This window comes from Centroberyx gerrardi, chromosome 24 (genome assembly GCF_048128805.1).
Source record: "Centroberyx gerrardi isolate f3 chromosome 24, fCenGer3.hap1.cur.20231027, whole genome shotgun sequence".
NCBI lineage: Eukaryota > Metazoa > Chordata > Actinopteri > Beryciformes > Berycidae > Centroberyx > Centroberyx gerrardi.
The window spans coordinates 6,997,368-7,015,774 of record NC_136020.1 but is presented as its reverse complement, the minus strand read 5'-3'; the positions used below and the strand labels follow the sequence as shown (position 1 = coordinate 7,015,774).

Below are 18,407 nucleotides of genomic sequence, written 5' to 3'. Positions count from 1 at the left end.
CATTTGGTTTGGACGTGCAGGGTGCCGGACGGTGCGTCTGCGTCCTGACAGCTCAATACCTGCCCTCAAAACGCAAAACTCAGAACCTGTATTGCAATATCTTATGCCCCGCACATGAGCACAAAGTAAATATGCATCCAGTGATTCATAAGCACGTAGGCTCTCAGTATACTGGGCTTCTCTATCAGATGGGTGTATATCGGGCCAGCTTGGCTACTTGGACTCATCAAAGGTCTGGGACAGTAGGGATCAGGTAATTTCTCCCCATTTACAAGAACCAATTTATTGGTATAGCTATAGCTGCCATTTCTTACCGTAGGTAGTTAATATGAAACCTCCATAGCTGTCTGTTGTCAACATGTGGCACGTCGTAAAAAAAAAAGTTGTGGAAAAGTGAGGACGAGTGTTGTCAAGTGATGATGTGTGTTAGATTTCAGATCGGAGCTATTTTATCATATAAGACCATACAAGTTGACTTCATAGAAACTCGTTTTATTTATTATGCTGAAAACATCCATAAATTAGTTACCATGATGACACCGTCATCACCGGCATCACAGAAAATCCCTGCAGTTTCCCAGTCGTATTTATTTCTCACTTTGTCGAGTCCCTCGTGCATTTTTTCTCATGATCATGACATGTCCGACAGTACCTGAAGGTAGCATATATGACTCCGCCCAGCCCGAAGCACACGTGAAGAGCGGCTCCACTCATGTTATGAAAGCAGTAGGCGTGTGGAGAAGTGGAGTAGTCCGGCGGCAGCGTTGAGTGTCTAGGCTTGGAAACTGGTAAACAACCTATTTCTATTCCTTTTATTGAACTGACATATTCAATACATTGTACAGGCGTTTTTCATGGGCGTCTGTGTGTAATGTGTTGGTGTGTGGTTGCATTACTTAGAGCGCTGGTAGGGCTCGCGGGTTACACAATGAGTCTTCGCCCTACATAACTACGCAACGTACTAGTACGCAGTGTTCCCTAGCTGTTCCATCCTCTGCTGGCCGAGGACAACCACTCTCCATGAGTTTTAACGCACTGATCATTCATATACGTGCAACATTTAACCACTGACAACATTATTTTGATCAGGTCTTTATAGGCTTCTGATGTCAATTCACTAAACCCTTATTGCAAAGTCCCCCAATCTAATATCATTTGTACATAAAGTAATTTCTGATGACTGATAAAATATTATTTGGTCAATGTCATAACAGTGTGTCTGCAGGCCCTGAAACTCTAAACTCAGTGGTTAAAGATTCTTGAATATGTTTAATTATACTTAGTCTTGAGTAAGTAATTAAACGTAGAGGTCTTAAAAATGTTGTGGTTTCTTTGAGGTTCTGCGGAGAAATTAGTAGTCTGCACATTGCAAGTTTCTCCCATTGTGTGTGCATTTTTTTTTTTTTAAACATGCATGGCTTCCCAACTAGATTTCTTTAGATTTTAGTGTGATCTTTGCTCTCATTTTTAATGATATAAGTAGAAAATACTCACTAAAGCTCGGGTATAGTGAGTGCCACACCTTCCCATACGCAATTGACTCTGCTTGTGACTGTCATTTCTTTTATTAGATTCCTATTGAAATGTGAGTTCCCATATGTCAGTGATTATTTTTGTGCTCTCCACACAGGTCCACTGCAGTCCAGTGTCAACAATGTTTCGTGCCACCACTGCCTCTTTATGCACCTACTGCCAGAGAATGAGGGTCTTCATCCCTCCCGGTGCCGCCTCTTCCTCGACAGTGACTTCTCCCAGCAAGAGACCCGAGAACCAACACACAGTGGACTCGCTCTATGAACTGTCAGTGGACATCCGCAAGGTACGCAAGTTCAAGAGCTGGGTTCTGTCCGAGAACTCTGCGTACGTGCCTGAAACGGCTCACCTGCTGAGGGACATGGGTGCGGACGCTGCAGTGATTGCCCGGGTGCTGGAGAGTCACCCTGAGGCCGTGCTGTGCCGGCCGGAGGACGTGGCCGCCCAGCGAGACCTGTGGGTGTCCGTGTGTCCCAACAAGCGCGAGCTGATGAGCATCATTGAGAAGTTCCCGGCCTCCTTCTTCACACTGACTCACCACGGCAACCAGCGGGCCAACATCCGATACCTCCAGAGCCTGCGCCTCAGCAAGAGAATCATCGGCAAGCTGATGGCCAGCGCCCCGCAGAGCTTCAGCCGACCCGTGGAGCGCAACCAGGAGGTCATCCACACGCTGAGGGAGATCTACCTGGATCTGGGCGGAGACGAGGGCAACCTGCGCGTCTGGCTCCAGAAGCTCCTCAGCCAGAACCCGTACATCCTGATGCGGCCTGCCGAGGCCTGGAGGGACAGCCTGGGCTTCCTGAGGGAGCAGGGCTTCACTACGGAGGAGCTCCTCAGCCTGGTCTCCAGCCTCAGGGCCTCCATCGCAGAGCTGCAGCCAGAGGCCATGGGCCAGGCGCTGGCCTACATCGAGGGCGCTCTCATGTGTTCGGACGAAGAACTCAAGGAAATAGTGGTCCGCTGTCCTGCCATTTTGTACTACTCCTTGCCCACCCTGGTCGGACGTTTCCAGGGGTTGATGGACGTGGGGGTGAGCATGGAGCAGGTGAAAGAAACTCCCAATGTCCTGGAGCTCACCACGCAGATCGTGCTCTACCGCATCCAGAAGCTGGCATCCTATGGGTATGATGTGTGCTGCGGCAGCCTGGACGTTATTGTGGGAACCAAGAAGGACTTTGAGATGAGCTATAGCAAGCTGCACCTCAGACAGCAGCGGCCGCTCTTCAACCCTGTAGCTCCCCTAAGATCTGCAGAGGAGTGAATGTTAATGTAGCTTTGGTTACGATATATTGGGAAGGTTTTTGGAAAACAAGCTTTGGGAAAGTCATTCTGTGTCTGTTGAGGCACGAGTCGGGACTCTGTCATTTGAAAATAGAAGATTGTGACTATTTTGAAATGAACAAGACTGGAAATGTTTGGTATTTCATATGACAAAATATGTACAGGAATATACTGTCAAGCATTGAACCAGTGGCCTAATGAAATGAGTGTCACTGTTTAATCTGCAGCAACTGGCTTTGTCATTCCTGTACTGTACATTGACCTTTACTACTGTAAGCAACAGACTGGTGGTGGTACCTGAACATATCAAGAGTGGAAAAATAAATACCAGCTGAAATTTCTATATTTGTGTCCTTTATTTGCAGCGGTCACTGTCACATACATTTTCTTTTCTTCTATGTCAGACTTTAGTACAAAGTGTCCTGAACAAAAAACCTTCAGTATGTATACTGTTGTGTGAATAATATACTCAGTTACCAATAGGGGAAATTAACTACTGATCCATATTGTTCATCATCCAGACTGATCTCATTTGAAATACCAATTCTGTTAGACTGGGAGGCATCCTGGCTACAGTTTGGATATATTATAGTTTGTCTGTTTAACACTGCAGCTTCAAACAACAGGCTGAGACCCTTTGTATATTTAACCCAATTTTAATTAAACAAGCACACTGAGAAGGAACAAGAAACAAGTGAAGCAGTACACTCCAGTGGTACATTTATTGGTGATTACACAGAGGGAAACCATGAAATGAGGAGTTTCTATTCCTGTCACCTTTTCTCATTAACAACTGACAAGGGCAATAACTTGATAGTAACATCACACTGATATCGCCTCTACAGTGGTTAAGAATAAAACGAGTAAAAGTGAACTACGTAATATTGAGATAGAAAAGTAGAGTCTGTCAGATAGACAGACTGGGTGGTCCAAAGACAGGAGAAAACAGAGTAAATGAAAGGATAGGCAGCTGTATTAGAGAAACAAGGTTTCTCACCATCTAGGGACTGGACTGTCTATAAATGCTTTCACTTTTATTTAAAATTTTCATAAAGAAAGGTCCATCCACAATGATTTTTTATATCAAAAATATATCAATGGGTCTATAGCTACACAAAGAGAGAGAAAACACATACAATATCAAATATGTACAAGTTGTATGTGAGCTGAAATTAGCAAATTCATTATATACACAAGGATTTTTGTCCCGGCAATATTAACTTTCAGAGCAGCGTAGTGTGACAGCCTCTCCCGCCGTAATGCTGCGAGGATGTCAGCACTGGCTGGGCAGTTCAGTCCATGTGGTTATATACAGTCCGATACTTAAGAAACTTGTGAACGTGCTTAATGACAGGATCGTACGCTCCTACTGACGTTATGTTCACCCATCGTGTAACAACTTGACAGTGTGGTGCTGTAACAGAACTTCAGTCTTTGCGTCCATTTTGTGATAGCTGTGTACACAGTATGACTGAAAGCGAGTCTGAAGTCATTCCTGCATGGGAGGAAAAAAAAACATGTTTCAGTTATCAAATGCAGCAGCACACTGTCAAATGCAAAACAGAGTTAACACAGTTAATTTTTAACAGTTTAATTGGTTAGCTCCTCCATTATGATAAATGTAAGCATTATTTTACCACATTTCACCAGACTTAACATCTTGCATACTAGGTATACATGTTACAAATAATTAACATAGCATTTACTTAAAATGCTATCTTTCTGGTCATTAAATATCTTTTCTATTTATATCAATGGCAACTTTCAGTTCATGGCTGCCTTTGTCTGTTTCTATTGTTGCATAGTTGATGGAAACACTGAAAACATTAGAACCACTTAACTAAATGTTCCCAAAATGAAACCCTTAAAAATGTCCAATGGTGTATAAAGCCGGAATAACAAATGACCTTCTTTAGATCTTTTCATCTTAACTGATTACCTTAGGGATTGTGTGGGAATTACACATTCTGCTTCATTTCTTATCTCCTAACAAGGCAGTTTTCTGTCAACTCTGGTAGTTTGATAACCTTAGCACAATTATGGCTGTGAGGATCCCAAAGTTTCCATTCTAGGTCTGAATTTGTTTTCTATTTATATTCTCCTACTATGAAACTTTAGTAAGAAATGTGCTGTACAAATAGTTATTGTGCTATACCAATAGTTTAGTTATGTTTAAGTTTCCAACTAACCTGTCTAGTGGCTGCTCTGCCTCTGGACTTTAGAGCCAGTCCCATTTCCAGAGTCCTCGCTGTGGCGTTTGCCATTGGTCTGGGTGTTGATGTGGTGTCCAAGCCCTAAGAACACAACAACAGGGCTTAGATACAACCTGGAATCACTTTCTTGTCATCTCTGTGACTAAGTAGATAATAAGTGAAGAAGTTTAGCATAAAGGTGTCGAAGTATAAGCTCAGATCAAACAGTAATAGCATATTAACACTCACCTTGTTGCATTGCAGGGCCAGGAAACTGCTGGGTGCCTTGAGTGTAACACATCATACTGTTATTGGTGCTTACATAACCTGGAATTTCAAACAAGATTCAAGGATTAGCAAAGAAGTTATTTCTTCTTAGTATTGTGGAGTATTGTGTGAAGCAACATAAAGGTGAAAAGTAAAGGAAAACAAATGTGTGAGTAAGGGGGAAAGTGAGCCAAAGTTATTTAGACAAATGAAACAGATGAATTAAATGTGTAGTAGCTGAGGGTCCTCACCTTGCTGGTGAGTGCTGATGCTGGTTTGTGGGTCACCCTGGGGATACACCATGACACCGCTTTGCCAGTCTCCCTGGGAGTGGACTGGCATCTGGTAACCTGCAAAAATAAGTAAAATACTCACTCTCTAGCTCTTCATATACACAACTGAATTGCCATTGACTAGAGCGGGCTATAAAAGAAGTTAGGAAGAACCCAAACATCTGGACTGTCAGAGCATTGGATAGTGCGCCACCTACTGGACGGAGCTGCAGCATCATGTGTAGCCTCTATGGAGAATCCCGTCATGCCTGAGGACGCCTCGCCATTACCGTTGGTGTTGGACGGAACTGTAGCCAAAAGGCCTGTGGACACAGAGACAGGAGGCAGTGAGCAGTGAGGAGGCTGTTTGGTTCTTTACCATTAGGGCTCCAAGACTTTGGAAGGACCTGCCTGAGGAGTTTAGGCTGGCTAAACCTGTATCATCTTTAAAATCACTTCTTGAAACTCACTTTTATAGACTCACTTTTATGTAACAATCTTTTATTAATGTTTTGAACTCCCTTTTATGGTTTACTTTTTTGTTTTTTTGCCTTGCTTTTATATTTCTTCCATTACTTAATTTATTTTGTTGTTTTATGTTATTTATAACTCCTTTGTTAAGTGCTTTGTAACTGTGTATTGTAAAATACTGTATAACCTAAGATTATTATTAGTAGTATTGTCTCTTTTGGCAGGAAGCTTTGGATACTCCAACCTACGTATGACTTCAAAAGGAATCTATGTTTCAGGTGATCTTTGTTTAATTACCCTATCCCATCCTGTGTCATGTTCATGATCAACACTGTTGTGAGAAATGAGTCCACAATCTTGTGGTTTCCTTACCAAGGCCCCTGTAACAGGACAGCTGCTGGTAGATCTGTTTCATGCGTTCAATGTTGAGACGGCTTGCCTCTGCGTGGTGCACCATGGGCTTGGGGTATTGCACTCCAATAATACATTTGGCCGCCTTCTGTACACTCTCTGGAGCGTTCCAAGGATCATAAATATACTTGGCCGGAAATCCCCTCAGAATGGGGAGGTAGCGCCTGAATTAAGAGAAATGTTATGTTAGAAGCATAGAAAGTATTGCAGGGTCGTGTAATTTCCTTCCACAACAACCAAAAAGATCTCAGGCTCATGTCTACAAGGCTGGAAGATACAGTATATCAACCAATATATCAGGCTGATACTGGCCTTTTATTAAATATCAGATATCAGCCAGTCAAAGTCATCCACCTCCAGTATGATAGAGGTTCCTCCCTGACCACAGCTACATAAAAACAATACAACAGATTCCCACAGGAATTGCAGTTTGTACATGAATCAGAGAGACCTCACAGTACAAGTAGTATCACATGCAAGCGCACCGTATGTAGTCTCCGTTGGGGTCTGTGCGTCGGCCAAAGCCCACGGGGCAGTAGCAGTGGAAGAACTGCTGGAAGAAGGAGCTGCAGGAGAGCCACATCCAGCTGCCTGCATTTACACTCCAGTCTGCATCCAGCAGCAGCTCCTCAAACACCTCCACACAAAAAACATGAGCCTCAATTAGCTGCAAAACATAATCTCTTGCACTTGTTCAGTAGCTCCTACCACTAGATTAGATTAGACAAAACTTTAATGATTGGGTCACATCTGAGAAAAAATAGGATGTAAATAAGAATGAGATATATAGAAATATGAGCAAATAGGGAGACTTCAAACATGATGCAGCTGACAGTTACAACACTAGAATGTATTCAGTAAAAATATATGAATAAAAAGTACAAAAAATAACAATTACAGCATATATGCAGGGTGTGTGAATGCATCATGTAAAAACAAGAAAATATGCATCGTATCCCTTCCTTGATCATCTACATCCCTTCTTTTATCATCTTCCCCCCAACACGGCCTACCTTCATGCCCTCCTCCCAGCTGATCCACAGGTCTCCTCTGGTCAGGAAGCAGGCCACGGCGTGTCTGGCCAGGTGGTGGATCCAGCCCTCCTGCCTCAGCTGGGTCATGATGGCGTCGATCCAGGGGAAGCCGGTGCGTCCCTCCGCCCACTTGGCCAGAGCCTCGGGGTTGCGGTCCCAGGGGATCTGAACGCAGATGGGGTTGCTCTCCATCTTGTCGAAGCGAGGGTTGTTGGTGGCCGCCGTGTAGAAGAACTCGCGCCACAACAGCTGACCATAGAGGGAGAGAGGAGGGGAGCTGTTCTTCTTCACCTTGGGGGTTAGAGAAGTGACACATGTATTAATATTACTGAATACTGCCGCGTTCATGTCATATCAGAAGAAGAGAAAGAACGGGGACATCTCGCTGCTACAATTTAGCAGCGATCACATGTTTAACTTGTTCGAATGCCCACATTCAAAATCATTTTTATTTCTGAATTTATCGAACATAAATGAACTGCAGCATACTGTATATACAGTAGCTAAACAACATGGTGGTTCAGGTATAAGTGGTGATTTTCGGTTAGCACATTACTATCAAAATGAACTGTTTACAGTTAATTTACAACGGCTTTGAATGTGACTCAGCCAATCTGAGCTGTACACTAGAACTATACATTTTATAATGACTTACCTTCCTGTAGAGGTCGGTGAGTTTGAAGTAGAAGAGCCGACAGGAGAGACAGCCGAAGCGCAGGTATGGGCTGAGACCTGTGGGGCTAGCCAGCAACGAGTTGGCGTTCATCCTGGGACGCTCAAAGTTGGCCACCCATGCCTGAAACAGCAACACAAACAAATGATCAGATATGCAAATGAAAATAACACCACATTGCATTATGTTTTGTATGTCATGATAACATTTCTGTTTACATCAAAGCAAAAACTGGGGATAGAAGCTGCGCGGTATGCTCTAAACATGCTAGTTTCTTGTTTTGTTTTTTAATTTTTGCATCCATTTAGGTTGCCAATTGGCTAGCCTAGGCTAAATGCATACAGTGATGCGCAGTGAATATAAATGTGCAGTTACAACAACATCAATTATAAATGCTAACAATAGACTTGTGTAAGAGGCTTGGGCGTACTGCTGCTCCCTTCATTAATGCTCCCCTCTACTTCTGAAGTGATGCTTTTTGACCTGGAGATGTCACGGTTAATTACTGTATCCAACTTAGAAACTCGGGTGACAGTTTGGTCCACATGAAATTCAATTCAATGAAATATTAATTCTGCGGGATTGTCTCAGCCAAGGCGGCCGACAATTCTTGCTAAGGCTATAGAGCACTGCGGGAAACACTGTGTACAGTACTATATATTGTATTCACAGTGTATGTGTGTGTGAAAAAGATGATTTTGACATACCTTCCTCTCCAAATGCCTCTCCAGTCGTGTGAGGGCCTCGGTCTCTCCCCCTGGCCACACAGCTGAGGACAGACCTTCGGTATCAAAACCTGCAGGAATCGCATTAAGAGCACAAAGGACAATGACAGGTTAAAGACTCACCCTGTATTTTTGCATTGGAGTGTTTGGTGTGATCATGTCTATATGTTTTCTTTGAAGTAGCAGTTGTACGTAGATCTACAGAGCCCACCACTATCACCCTGAAACCCAAACTGCCCCACAGCTGATGTGAGGGTGATGGAGACATGGACAAAAAGCATCTGCGTCCACGACTCTCTGGCCTTACTCACCCAGCTCCTCCAGGGAGGGGACCCCAAACTTTTCATCGTGGTCGTCAGAGAGGGGCGTGGTACATTTCCCCATGACCTCAGCCGTGATGGACTCTGCAGGCACCTCCACTGCATCCATACGACTGATGAGGGTCTGGAAACGCTTGTAGGTGAGCGGGGACTGGCCCCCATTCAACTCTATGATCCTGCAGGGGAAAAAGAGATAGAGAGTGTGAGAAAAAGAAGGAATAATGGAACTAACAGATGCATAGGGAAAGTTTAATAGTTCAGCGGGTCAGTGTTTGGACTATAAGGTAGGGTCTTTGAAGGCAGACACCAAAAATGAAGTCACTGATAGACAATATTTTGTGCCGATATTCAATATCTTTACATTTGACCATTTTCCCGCCAAAAAATTTCAAGTATTCAGTGTTTACCCCAAATTTTGTTCTTGGCAGGTTGGAAAGGCCTCTGAAACAGCATTTAAACCATCATGTGACACTAAAACTCTCCACTAAACCAAGGATAACATATTCTTTTAAGAGGTTAGCAGCTCTTTAAGGCAGTGACACACCCCACCTATTTAGTGGTAGGGGAAACTGTGGGATACATTAGGACCTTAAGCAAAGAATTAATGAGAAAAAAATATAAGGCCAATATTTGCCCAATATATTGGCAAACCAACATATCACTGTAACCCTACTATAAGCCATGAAGAATGAGGGATGTCAACTCACTTATCCAGGTCATAGAGTGTGTGGGAGATGCAGACCGTCACCTCCACGCCAGCCTCGCGGGCCAGTTTCTTGATAGCTGCATCTCGCTCTTTCCCAAAGGGCTCAGAGTCATACTCATAAGACAGACGAGTGATCTTCCACTCCTGGAGAACAGTGAATAAAAATACAACAAACTTAACAATGGAATAGTTTGGGTTAACACACCTATTTCCATGCACTCTCGTAGAAAATGTAATATTGTTATCAGCAATCTTAGTTCGGTAGTTAAATCAGATCAACGTGTCACCTTGAAAAGTCGGGGAAAGACATCAGTGGGCTGGCCGCGTATCACAAACAAACGAGAGTTGAGCTTACGAAGGCTGGCATCCAAGTCCTCAAGACTCTGCAATAGGAACCTGGGGGGTGAGATAAAGGGATTTGAGGAGGGAAACAGGATGGTTAAAACATTTACTAATATATAGTTTATTCAAAGTGATCTAGCACATGGTGTCAGTAGAATCTCATGATGTGCTACTAGGAAAAGCTTTGCCTTGTGGTGAAACGGTCATCATGTCAAACATGAGTGAGATATTACCTTGCTATCATACGCCAAGGGACCAGACCCTATTAAGGATTTAGTGAAAACAATTCTATTCAAGATAAGTCATTAAAACACACCTATACACATATTATTCAATGCCACAAGTCACAACTAACTGGATCCAAATGTATGTTCTCTCTAGACCAGGTGGAATGCATAATAAAAGGGCATGAGCAGCTGCACCTAATCTGCAAAAGACATACCATTACCAAATATAAGATGCATCCTTCATGGAGTCATGTGGGGATTTCTTACGTAAGATAATAAGTAAGTATACAGGGGTTGTGTATAGTTGGGCCATGACGGTAATGACGCTTGTGGAAAAAATGGCTCTGCTTAGATGCCTTACAGCAGGGGGAAGCAGAGGATAAGTAACTCAACAGAATAAATGGGATGGGAATGAACACACCTTAATGTTTGATTTCTATCTGCAATTTGGGTTAATTGTGCTAGGGAAATTATTCAGTATTATTGTATTGTGTTTGAAAAGTCAAACAAAGGCTACCAGTAATTACATGCTGAGAAAAGGCAGTATAAAAGTCATGGTTTACAATGTGAGCAATCTGTGTTAAAACATTTTTTTAAAAAGCGAACTCATAAATAATGGAATATTGGGGGGGTTCCTCAGTCAAGGTAGCTGTATTCTTTTGTTGAGGCAGCCTGCATTGACTATGTAACACTGCGGCAGGGAGTCAATGTAATATACAGCCCAGCAGAGGGAGCCACAGAGCCATTAAACTACAACCCAATTGAGTCGCAGGAACCCAAGGCTCATGGTGAGATTACACTACTTTACAAAAGATTGAGTATTAAATACTATATACTGTAGTATATCTCATACACCACACCTCACTAAAATTGAGATCCTGAGCTAAGGGGCAGCGGTGTATGAGGCGTTGCTCATTGCTCCCAATGGTTGCTATCACAGTTGATGTGAACTGTGGTCCTGCATTCCTCAGCAGTGAGTAGACCTGGCACAGCATGGGTTAGAGTTCCCAAAGAAGCAGCCCAAACTGAACGTACTGTATTTGCACTCATGGCAGTATAAGGTGTTTTGGACAGAGGCATCCATCAAAATGGCATATTAGACAATGATATATTTAGGGAACAAGAGGTACTTGAGCTGCCTCATGTTCCGCCATAATGCGGTTTATGTGAAATAACCAGTTATGTAATGAGGTCATTAATTAAGCTAATGAATGCATTAATTAGCAGATATTTCTATGTCAACATAGGCTAGTACTTCACATACACATCTCATTAATATGAATTCTGTGTCTTAAAGCATTACAGTTAGAGCAATTTCAAGAATATCAGTTTTTCCTCATTAATATGCAAATTTATGCAGCAAGGTGCTCCAAAATCTAATGAGATCATCTACTCTATAGGGAGAACCTGTGGTGTAAGTATGAAGTTTCTATCATGTATTGTTCTTGAGTTATTCTTAACACAGTCAGACACAGACGTCATCATGACGACTCATAAAAGAGAAATAAAAAGCAACAAAGATTATCTTAAAGTGTGAAACCACAGCAAACTATAAACTCACAACAAAAATACCCCCGTCATAGAAATTTTGTTTTAAGTTTAGAAATTGCTTGGCTCTGTGAGGAGATCTTCCAAAATAGGACCACAGTAATCTGACAAATGTTTCACATGTAAATAGGAAATTCTAGAAAATCTTTCCTTTCTGGAGCTTACAGAAGTAAACACAAGACAAATGCTTGTTCATGTATTGGGCAATGCCATTCATCTACCTAGATTTGAAAATGTGATGAATGACTGAAATAATCCTAATAATCAATGGATTTGTCCCCACCTTTATTCCCACTTGACAATGGCTTAAGCCAAATCTTTCTCCTGCACTGGCACAGTGCTAAAATAAAGTCAGGAGGAGAAAGGTCTAACTATGTGAGGTTATAACTACACTTACAGTTACATTAGTCATTGGGAAGTTTCAATTAAGAACATGGCTTTGGAGTACACAATGCCATAAAAACGCTTCTGTATCTAGTTCAGCATATGTTATATATAGACTATTTGCTCAGTGTTTGATTAATCTTAGGGTTAGGATTAATGTTAGAGATAGAGTCAGGGTTAGGGTTAGGTTTAGGTTTAAAAATGGGGTCAGGGTTAGGTTAGGGTTAGGCATAAATCAGGGTTACATATTCTGTGGAGATCCACCAAACAGGCAAGTGGCACTTTGTTAAACATCTACTTTTTGTCACCTGATAGTTAATTGAGTATTAACATTGGACTATCCAAATAAAGTGTAATAATAATTAATCATAATAATTAAAGTCTGTTCAGTCTGTTAAAGTCATAAGTCAACACTTAACTGACGTAATGTATTTGAATTGTGTTTAAGGTGGCTTTTTCCTTGATTGAAGCATGAGAATGTCTCTTCATGTAAATTATGAATAATATCACATGCTATTACTTAGCCCATATCATATGACAATTATTCGTAACCACAAATAAATGCCTACTACGTACACACCTCTCCCTAACTCCATGAAGGCCTACAACCTGTAGTACTGCAGAGTAAAAGGAAATCATTTTCCTTGAGAGCACCGATTTCCTTTTAATCTTTAAGCATTATTCCTTCGGAAATAGCCCAATTTGGTGTTCCACTTTGCATGAACAAATAAGTATGACCAGGCTACAGTACTTAGGCTGCCTGCCAGCCTGCTGCACTGGAAAGGCATATTTCTTACCCACTGCTTACACTGTCATTCTCTTAATCTCAAAATATTGTTCATTACCAGTATAATTTCTAGCGGAATAACACTGGACTTTTGTTTTTGTCAGTGTGCCTGCTGAGAAAACTGACATTGCGGTATGCAGATGTGTTATGCAGTGACATATCAATAAATCAAAAAAGGCAGGCCTTGACCACCTTCTTAAGGCTGAATCATGTGGCCAGTGGATGAGTTCTTAATGTACTGGCAGTCAACCAGCCCGCATCCACGTCACACTAAGTTTAATCATCACTGTATGTGACGTCAGCAAAAAAAAAAAAAAACATTCCAATTGAAGTCAAAGGTGGCCAACTGAAGGGTTTTTCACCACAAGTTATAGAGTTATTGTTAGTGCTCATTTTTTTCTTTATGTCTGCTTTATCTCTTTCCCCAAGAACAAGAATGTACCGACTGTAGGCTAGTCCAGTGTGTCCACAGCACGTGTGCACACACACACACACACACACACACACAGAGCGGCAGTAATAGGGTCCTTCCCGTGTTGTTGCTATAGGTACCATTCAAAGTTCGTAGGTGTAAACTTCCTGTATTATCTACGCCTAATCATGTACCCCCCCACCCCCCCCCCCCACCCCCAAAAAAAAAGGAGGATGGGAGGTTTTCTACTAACACACTGACCTACTTAGGCCACGAGTGGAGATGTTAGCGGGGAGGGAAGGTTGTTAAGATTATGTCATCAGGCCGTGACCCGATGACATAATCTTCACTCACTGAAGATCACCCCCTAGATCCGCGTCACCCCAGGCTGCTGTTACATAACTGTGGAAGAATAACATGGATGCTCCATAACAGGAGCGCCGCTGCTACTGCCCCACTCTTCCACTCACGGCATGGGAACGCAATAAAAACCAGACCGCACAGCAGGAAAGGAAATGACCAAGACCAGCGAGACATTCATTCAGTCATGAACAGAGAGGCACAGCTACAGATCAGGTACATGTGCAGATTGTTACATGACAAATCGTTTACTGTAGTTTCCACATAGAAACAGTGAGTGACTGCAGGCTACAGCATACATTTGTGGGGTTGTAATGAATGAATGTCTGGGTCACACACCAAGCTGGAGTGAGGCTGTGATGGGTTTGTTTTGACTGAGAAAAGTTTCCACACCACACTCAAGGTAAACTCTGACTGTTAGTTTGATGGGTTAGGGTTAAGATGGAGGACGAAGCCAGGGCTGGAAGGGGAGCGGCTTCACAGATACCGGCCAAAACACCACTAACTTTAACAGTCCTTGTTCTTATCTCTGTCACATGAGACTTCACATATTGATTTGTGTGAGCAGACCCAAAATGGCCTCTTCCTTTCTCACACAAGCACACACACTTTCTGATTGTCTCAAGTTCAGCGAAATGCTGTAGGATACAGTTACAATAGTTGAACCGTACACTCTCTCTTTACCTATCAAATGCAGGGATATAGGTCAAATTCGGACATAGGCCAATATGTAATATGAGAAAAGTTGATGAAGCTCCAAAACACACACACACACACACAAACAACTACAGAAACAGATGTAATCCATTGCTGACATGTAAAATGCATGGTGTGATTTCATTACTGACTCTATTATGTCATTCATCTTTTTCAAATCTATGGGTAAAAGTGGAATGGTGAATGTCCCATCCATTTCAGTCACTCTTGACCTCTGGCAGCACAGTTCAGACTAAGCCCCGGCACCCTTCCATTGCTTTGAAATTGGAAATCTCTCAGCCACAGAGCCTGACCCCAAAAAGGAGCTTGTTAATTAATTATTCTCTGCTCTGGCTAACTTGGAAGCCTAAATAAGTCTGGAGACCTAGACATTTCCCTAATTCTAAATTGGGACAGTGTTTCCAAATGTATGAGTTACTCAGGATATGGAAAGGCCAACGTTTGCCAGCTCTCTAATCCCTATGGAAGGGGGAAAATAATGTTTTGATTATCCTGCCAGGACAGTGCTGTAGCAGCCCGCAACTTGGAGAGGAGATGAGAGAGAGATTGAAATTGGTGTGAACTACACACTATAAGGCAGTGGATCACAAACTGGGGTCCAAGGACCACAAGGCGTCGTTGAGAGGGTTCCAGAGGGTCCCCAGCAAAATGAGGATTAGTTGGATTTCACTGTTACTTCATTCACCAGATGTTACCACTAGGAGATTATGCATAAGAGTGATTATTCTGATCAGAGGTTTCACTCTCCTCACCTACAGTAGAAACAGACAACAAAACCTTCTCAGACCGGGGTTCCTGGACAAAACCTTTATCAAGTGGGGATCTATGGTCTAAAAGTGTAACAATCTGGGGATCGCTGACCTGAAAAAGTTTGGGAACTGTTGCTGCTCACTAAAAAGTTCACTGGTGTGCAGTAATGAACTCTTTTTAGAAAACAACAAAACCTTATAGGCCTATACAATATCAACAGCACATAGCCTGCCATCCATTTGGCCATGGTTATTGCAAAGTCCCTGCATCTCATATAATTTGCCACCAAAACATGTCGAGCAACAAGTGGAACAATGACTGATGAATGATAAGGCATTACTATTTGGTCAATGTGATAAATTATTAAACCTAGACCACTACAGTACACAACTTAGAAGGAACATTGGTCCTGAATACTCCCTGATGTGATTTTTTTCTTTTTAGATAGGACCAACTTGATAACTCCAATGACACACACACACACACAACTCTGTTACATCTAACTTAGGTGGTAAGTGAATGGTGTTACCAATGGTCCTTAGGGCTAAGATATGTCAGGTGCACACAACTTGTCATTCCAACTGACACACACACATGCTTTCCTCACCTCCACCTGCTGATCCCAACGTTAGAAGATCCTGCAAACCAAGGATCGAGGATGTAGACGCAGCGGACAGAATCCGCTCCCTGCAGAGATTCCTTGAGCGACGGGTTGTCGTGGAGCCGCAAGCCCTTCCTGAACCAGTGGATCGTATTAACGACCATTACTCAACTGGACGAGTCCTTTTCCTTTTGCAAGTCTTTATGTATTTATTCCACCTTTATTCCGATATACCGACGTTCTTCAATTATGTCCAAGAAAAAAAGGGGGAAAAGGCCACTGGGTAATCCAATTTTAAAAAGAAAAGTGTCTCTAGAGCTATATGTGCATACAACCCTTTGTTTTAAGTAATACAGTCCAACTTTGCACCTAACCCTGCTCTAATAGAACCTTTTCCATAATGTCGAAGAATTTAAAAACCGGGTGCAGCTGAACCATTTGGGCACGAGACAGCGCGCGCTCTCCGGCAATGCGGAACGTTACACGGCGGGCTTTAGGACCTGGTTCGCTGACGAGCACCAGCCTGACTTGTTGTATAACTTGTTTTTCTGAATGGTGAAAAATGCGTATAGAAATATATCTAGATATGTGCTAAACGGCTTTAATGGACCTGTACTCTAAACACTGAATAACAGTAATTAACTGGCCTGTAATTTGGTGCAGTTGGTGTTGCTAACGACCGCCGGACACCGTGGCAAGACCGGTTGCTCCTCGCCGTCAAGACCTGGGAAAGCTGGTTATGTAAATACAATTTCGTCCAATGATATTTAATTCGTCGTCCGGGTATAACGTGGGCGAATACTTGCTGTTGAATAAACCAGTCTTACTCTCGTATAACTGCTCTTCCTCACTGTAGAATAGATGTTTTGAGTAGTATATCTGTAATTTTCCCCCAACCGCCGTTAATAGCTGGACAAGCTCCTCGCCGCACCTACAGCCGTGATTCCACCCACAGGACGACGCACACCGCCCCGGGGTTTCCTATTGGTCGAAATTGCTGTGTGCGTCATAGCGTAGTCACGTTTCTGCAGCGTGCTTACTCAAAGAAGGTGAAAATCTGTCAAGATAGTTCACACAAACGGTCTAAAATTAGAATAGTATTAATTAATAGTCACCTAGTGGGATAGGACCATAGAAGTCGCTGCAATTCTGAACTCTGAACCAATGTCAAACTTGTTCAGCGCCACAGTATGTTGTCAAGATTTCCTTCAAGGTTTAAGAAGCAAATAAATTATAATTTGCAGCAACATATTTTAGAAGTTTGGGCTACTAGCAGGACCTAGCTAAAGCATACACCAGCTAATTTATGCAAGAACATTCATGAATAGCAATTGGCAACGGTGTTTGGATAAATCAAACAAGCCTCCCGTAGAAAAAAGGTGTTGAAGGTGACTGATTGTGAGACACTCGCATTCACTCCCAGCCACAAGAGAAGCGATCTAGTCTGCCTAGCGGGATTTAAGCGAAGACGGAAGTAAGCAGAAGTGAATCCTCTCGCTTATATTTGCCATCAGGTTCATAACTGCAATAACAAACACAAGTAATATGATGTGCGGAAACACCTTGCCATTGTAGTTAAGTAAGAAATGTTATTTGTGTATATAGATAACATTTTTCGACAGAAAATATCCTAACATGAAGGAAGAATTCACTGACTTTGCCTCTCCAACTAGTCATTGGTTCCGGATTCGCAGTATGGCATGTTACCACACACAACTAAAAGTTTGTGCAGCAGTCTGGACTGATTGGTCAGGTATTTTTTGAGACCAATGCAAAATTATGCTAGTCAGTCCAAGTCAGTGGTGGAATTACGCAAATGATTTAATGAATCTAATTATTTTGTCCAAATGCTTTAACAGTAGGGGACCCAACAGTATACTGTGGTAAGTAGCCTGTGTTTAGCAGGCCTCTCAGTAGCTGAAGTACTTTAGTACTTTAGTACTGGATATTAAATAAAGATGTATGATTAAAGTAAAAATTAAGTAGCCTAAACTGTTTGTTGCCACTTCCGTTTCACCACATCCCATTTCTCTAAAATGCCTACAAATTGGACTTTTTTCAACGTTTTGGGGCCAAGAAATGATGTAACAATAACATTATTAGTATTGTTGTTATGATTATTATTGGGATATGACACAAAACTTTCACCATGTTGTTGCTGTGCCACGCTTTTTTATTTTGGACTTGAATTCCTTTGACTGACGGCAAACTGTAAGAGATGCGTCACAATATTCGGTTATATAAATAGGCCTCTAATTATGCAAGGAATGAAATGCGGCCTTGGGTTGGAGGCTGAAGGAAGTGACTCCTTTGGCCCACAAGGTGGCAGTATAACATCATGAACTACAAGCAGACCAGTCAAGTCTTCTATGCCTGGTGATAATGATGGGC

The 18,407-nt window shown here is 42.4% G+C and overlaps 2 protein-coding genes across 2 annotated transcripts; one reads left to right on the top strand and one right to left on the bottom strand.

Moving 5' to 3' along the window:
• The first annotated feature begins 729 nt into the window (after positions 1-729).
• LOC139928185 (transcription termination factor 2, mitochondrial-like) lies at positions 730-3,158 on the top strand. The gene is made up of 2 exons (XM_071920626.2): positions 730-788; positions 1,631-3,158. The coding sequence occupies exon 2, from the start codon at positions 1,655-1,657 to the stop codon at positions 2,795-2,797; it is 1,143 nt and encodes a 380-aa protein (XP_071776727.1). The 5' UTR covers positions 730-788; positions 1,631-1,654; the 3' UTR covers positions 2,798-3,158.
• Positions 3,159-3,506: 348 nt separating this feature from the next.
• cry1a (cryptochrome circadian regulator 1a) lies at positions 3,507-16,955 on the bottom strand. Its single transcript, XM_071920629.2, has 14 exons — positions 16,023-16,955; positions 10,176-10,284; positions 9,890-10,032; positions 9,174-9,358; positions 8,845-8,933; positions 8,120-8,260; positions 7,444-7,755; positions 6,916-7,067; positions 6,392-6,594; positions 5,767-5,871; positions 5,528-5,626; positions 5,259-5,336; positions 5,007-5,111; positions 3,507-4,312 (listed from the first exon to the last, which is right to left on the bottom strand). Exons 1-13 carry the CDS (start codon positions 16,178-16,180, stop codon positions 5,011-5,013), a joined length of 1,875 nt encoding a protein of 624 aa, XP_071776730.1. The 5' UTR covers positions 16,181-16,955; the 3' UTR covers positions 3,507-4,312; positions 5,007-5,010.
• Between the last annotated feature and the right edge of the window lie 1,452 nt (positions 16,956-18,407).

Excerpts from the sequence above, each read along its gene's own strand:
- LOC139928185 (XM_071920626.2), top strand. The coding sequence starts at position 1,655 with ATGTTTCGTGCCACCACTGCCTCTTTATGCACCTACTGCCAGAGAATG.
- cry1a (XM_071920629.2), bottom strand. The coding sequence starts at position 16,180 with ATGGTCGTTAATACGATCCACTGGTTCAGGAAGGGCTTGCGGCTCCAC. Across the intron at positions 8,934-9,173 it reads CCCCTCCCTGGAGGAGCTGG|GTTTTGATACCGAAGGTCTG; the intron begins GTGAGTAAGGCC and ends CGATTCCTGCAG. Across the intron at positions 5,112-5,258 it reads TGGCCCTGCAATGCAACAAG|GGCTTGGACACCACATCAAC; the intron begins GTGAGTGTTAAT and ends TTGTGTTCTTAG.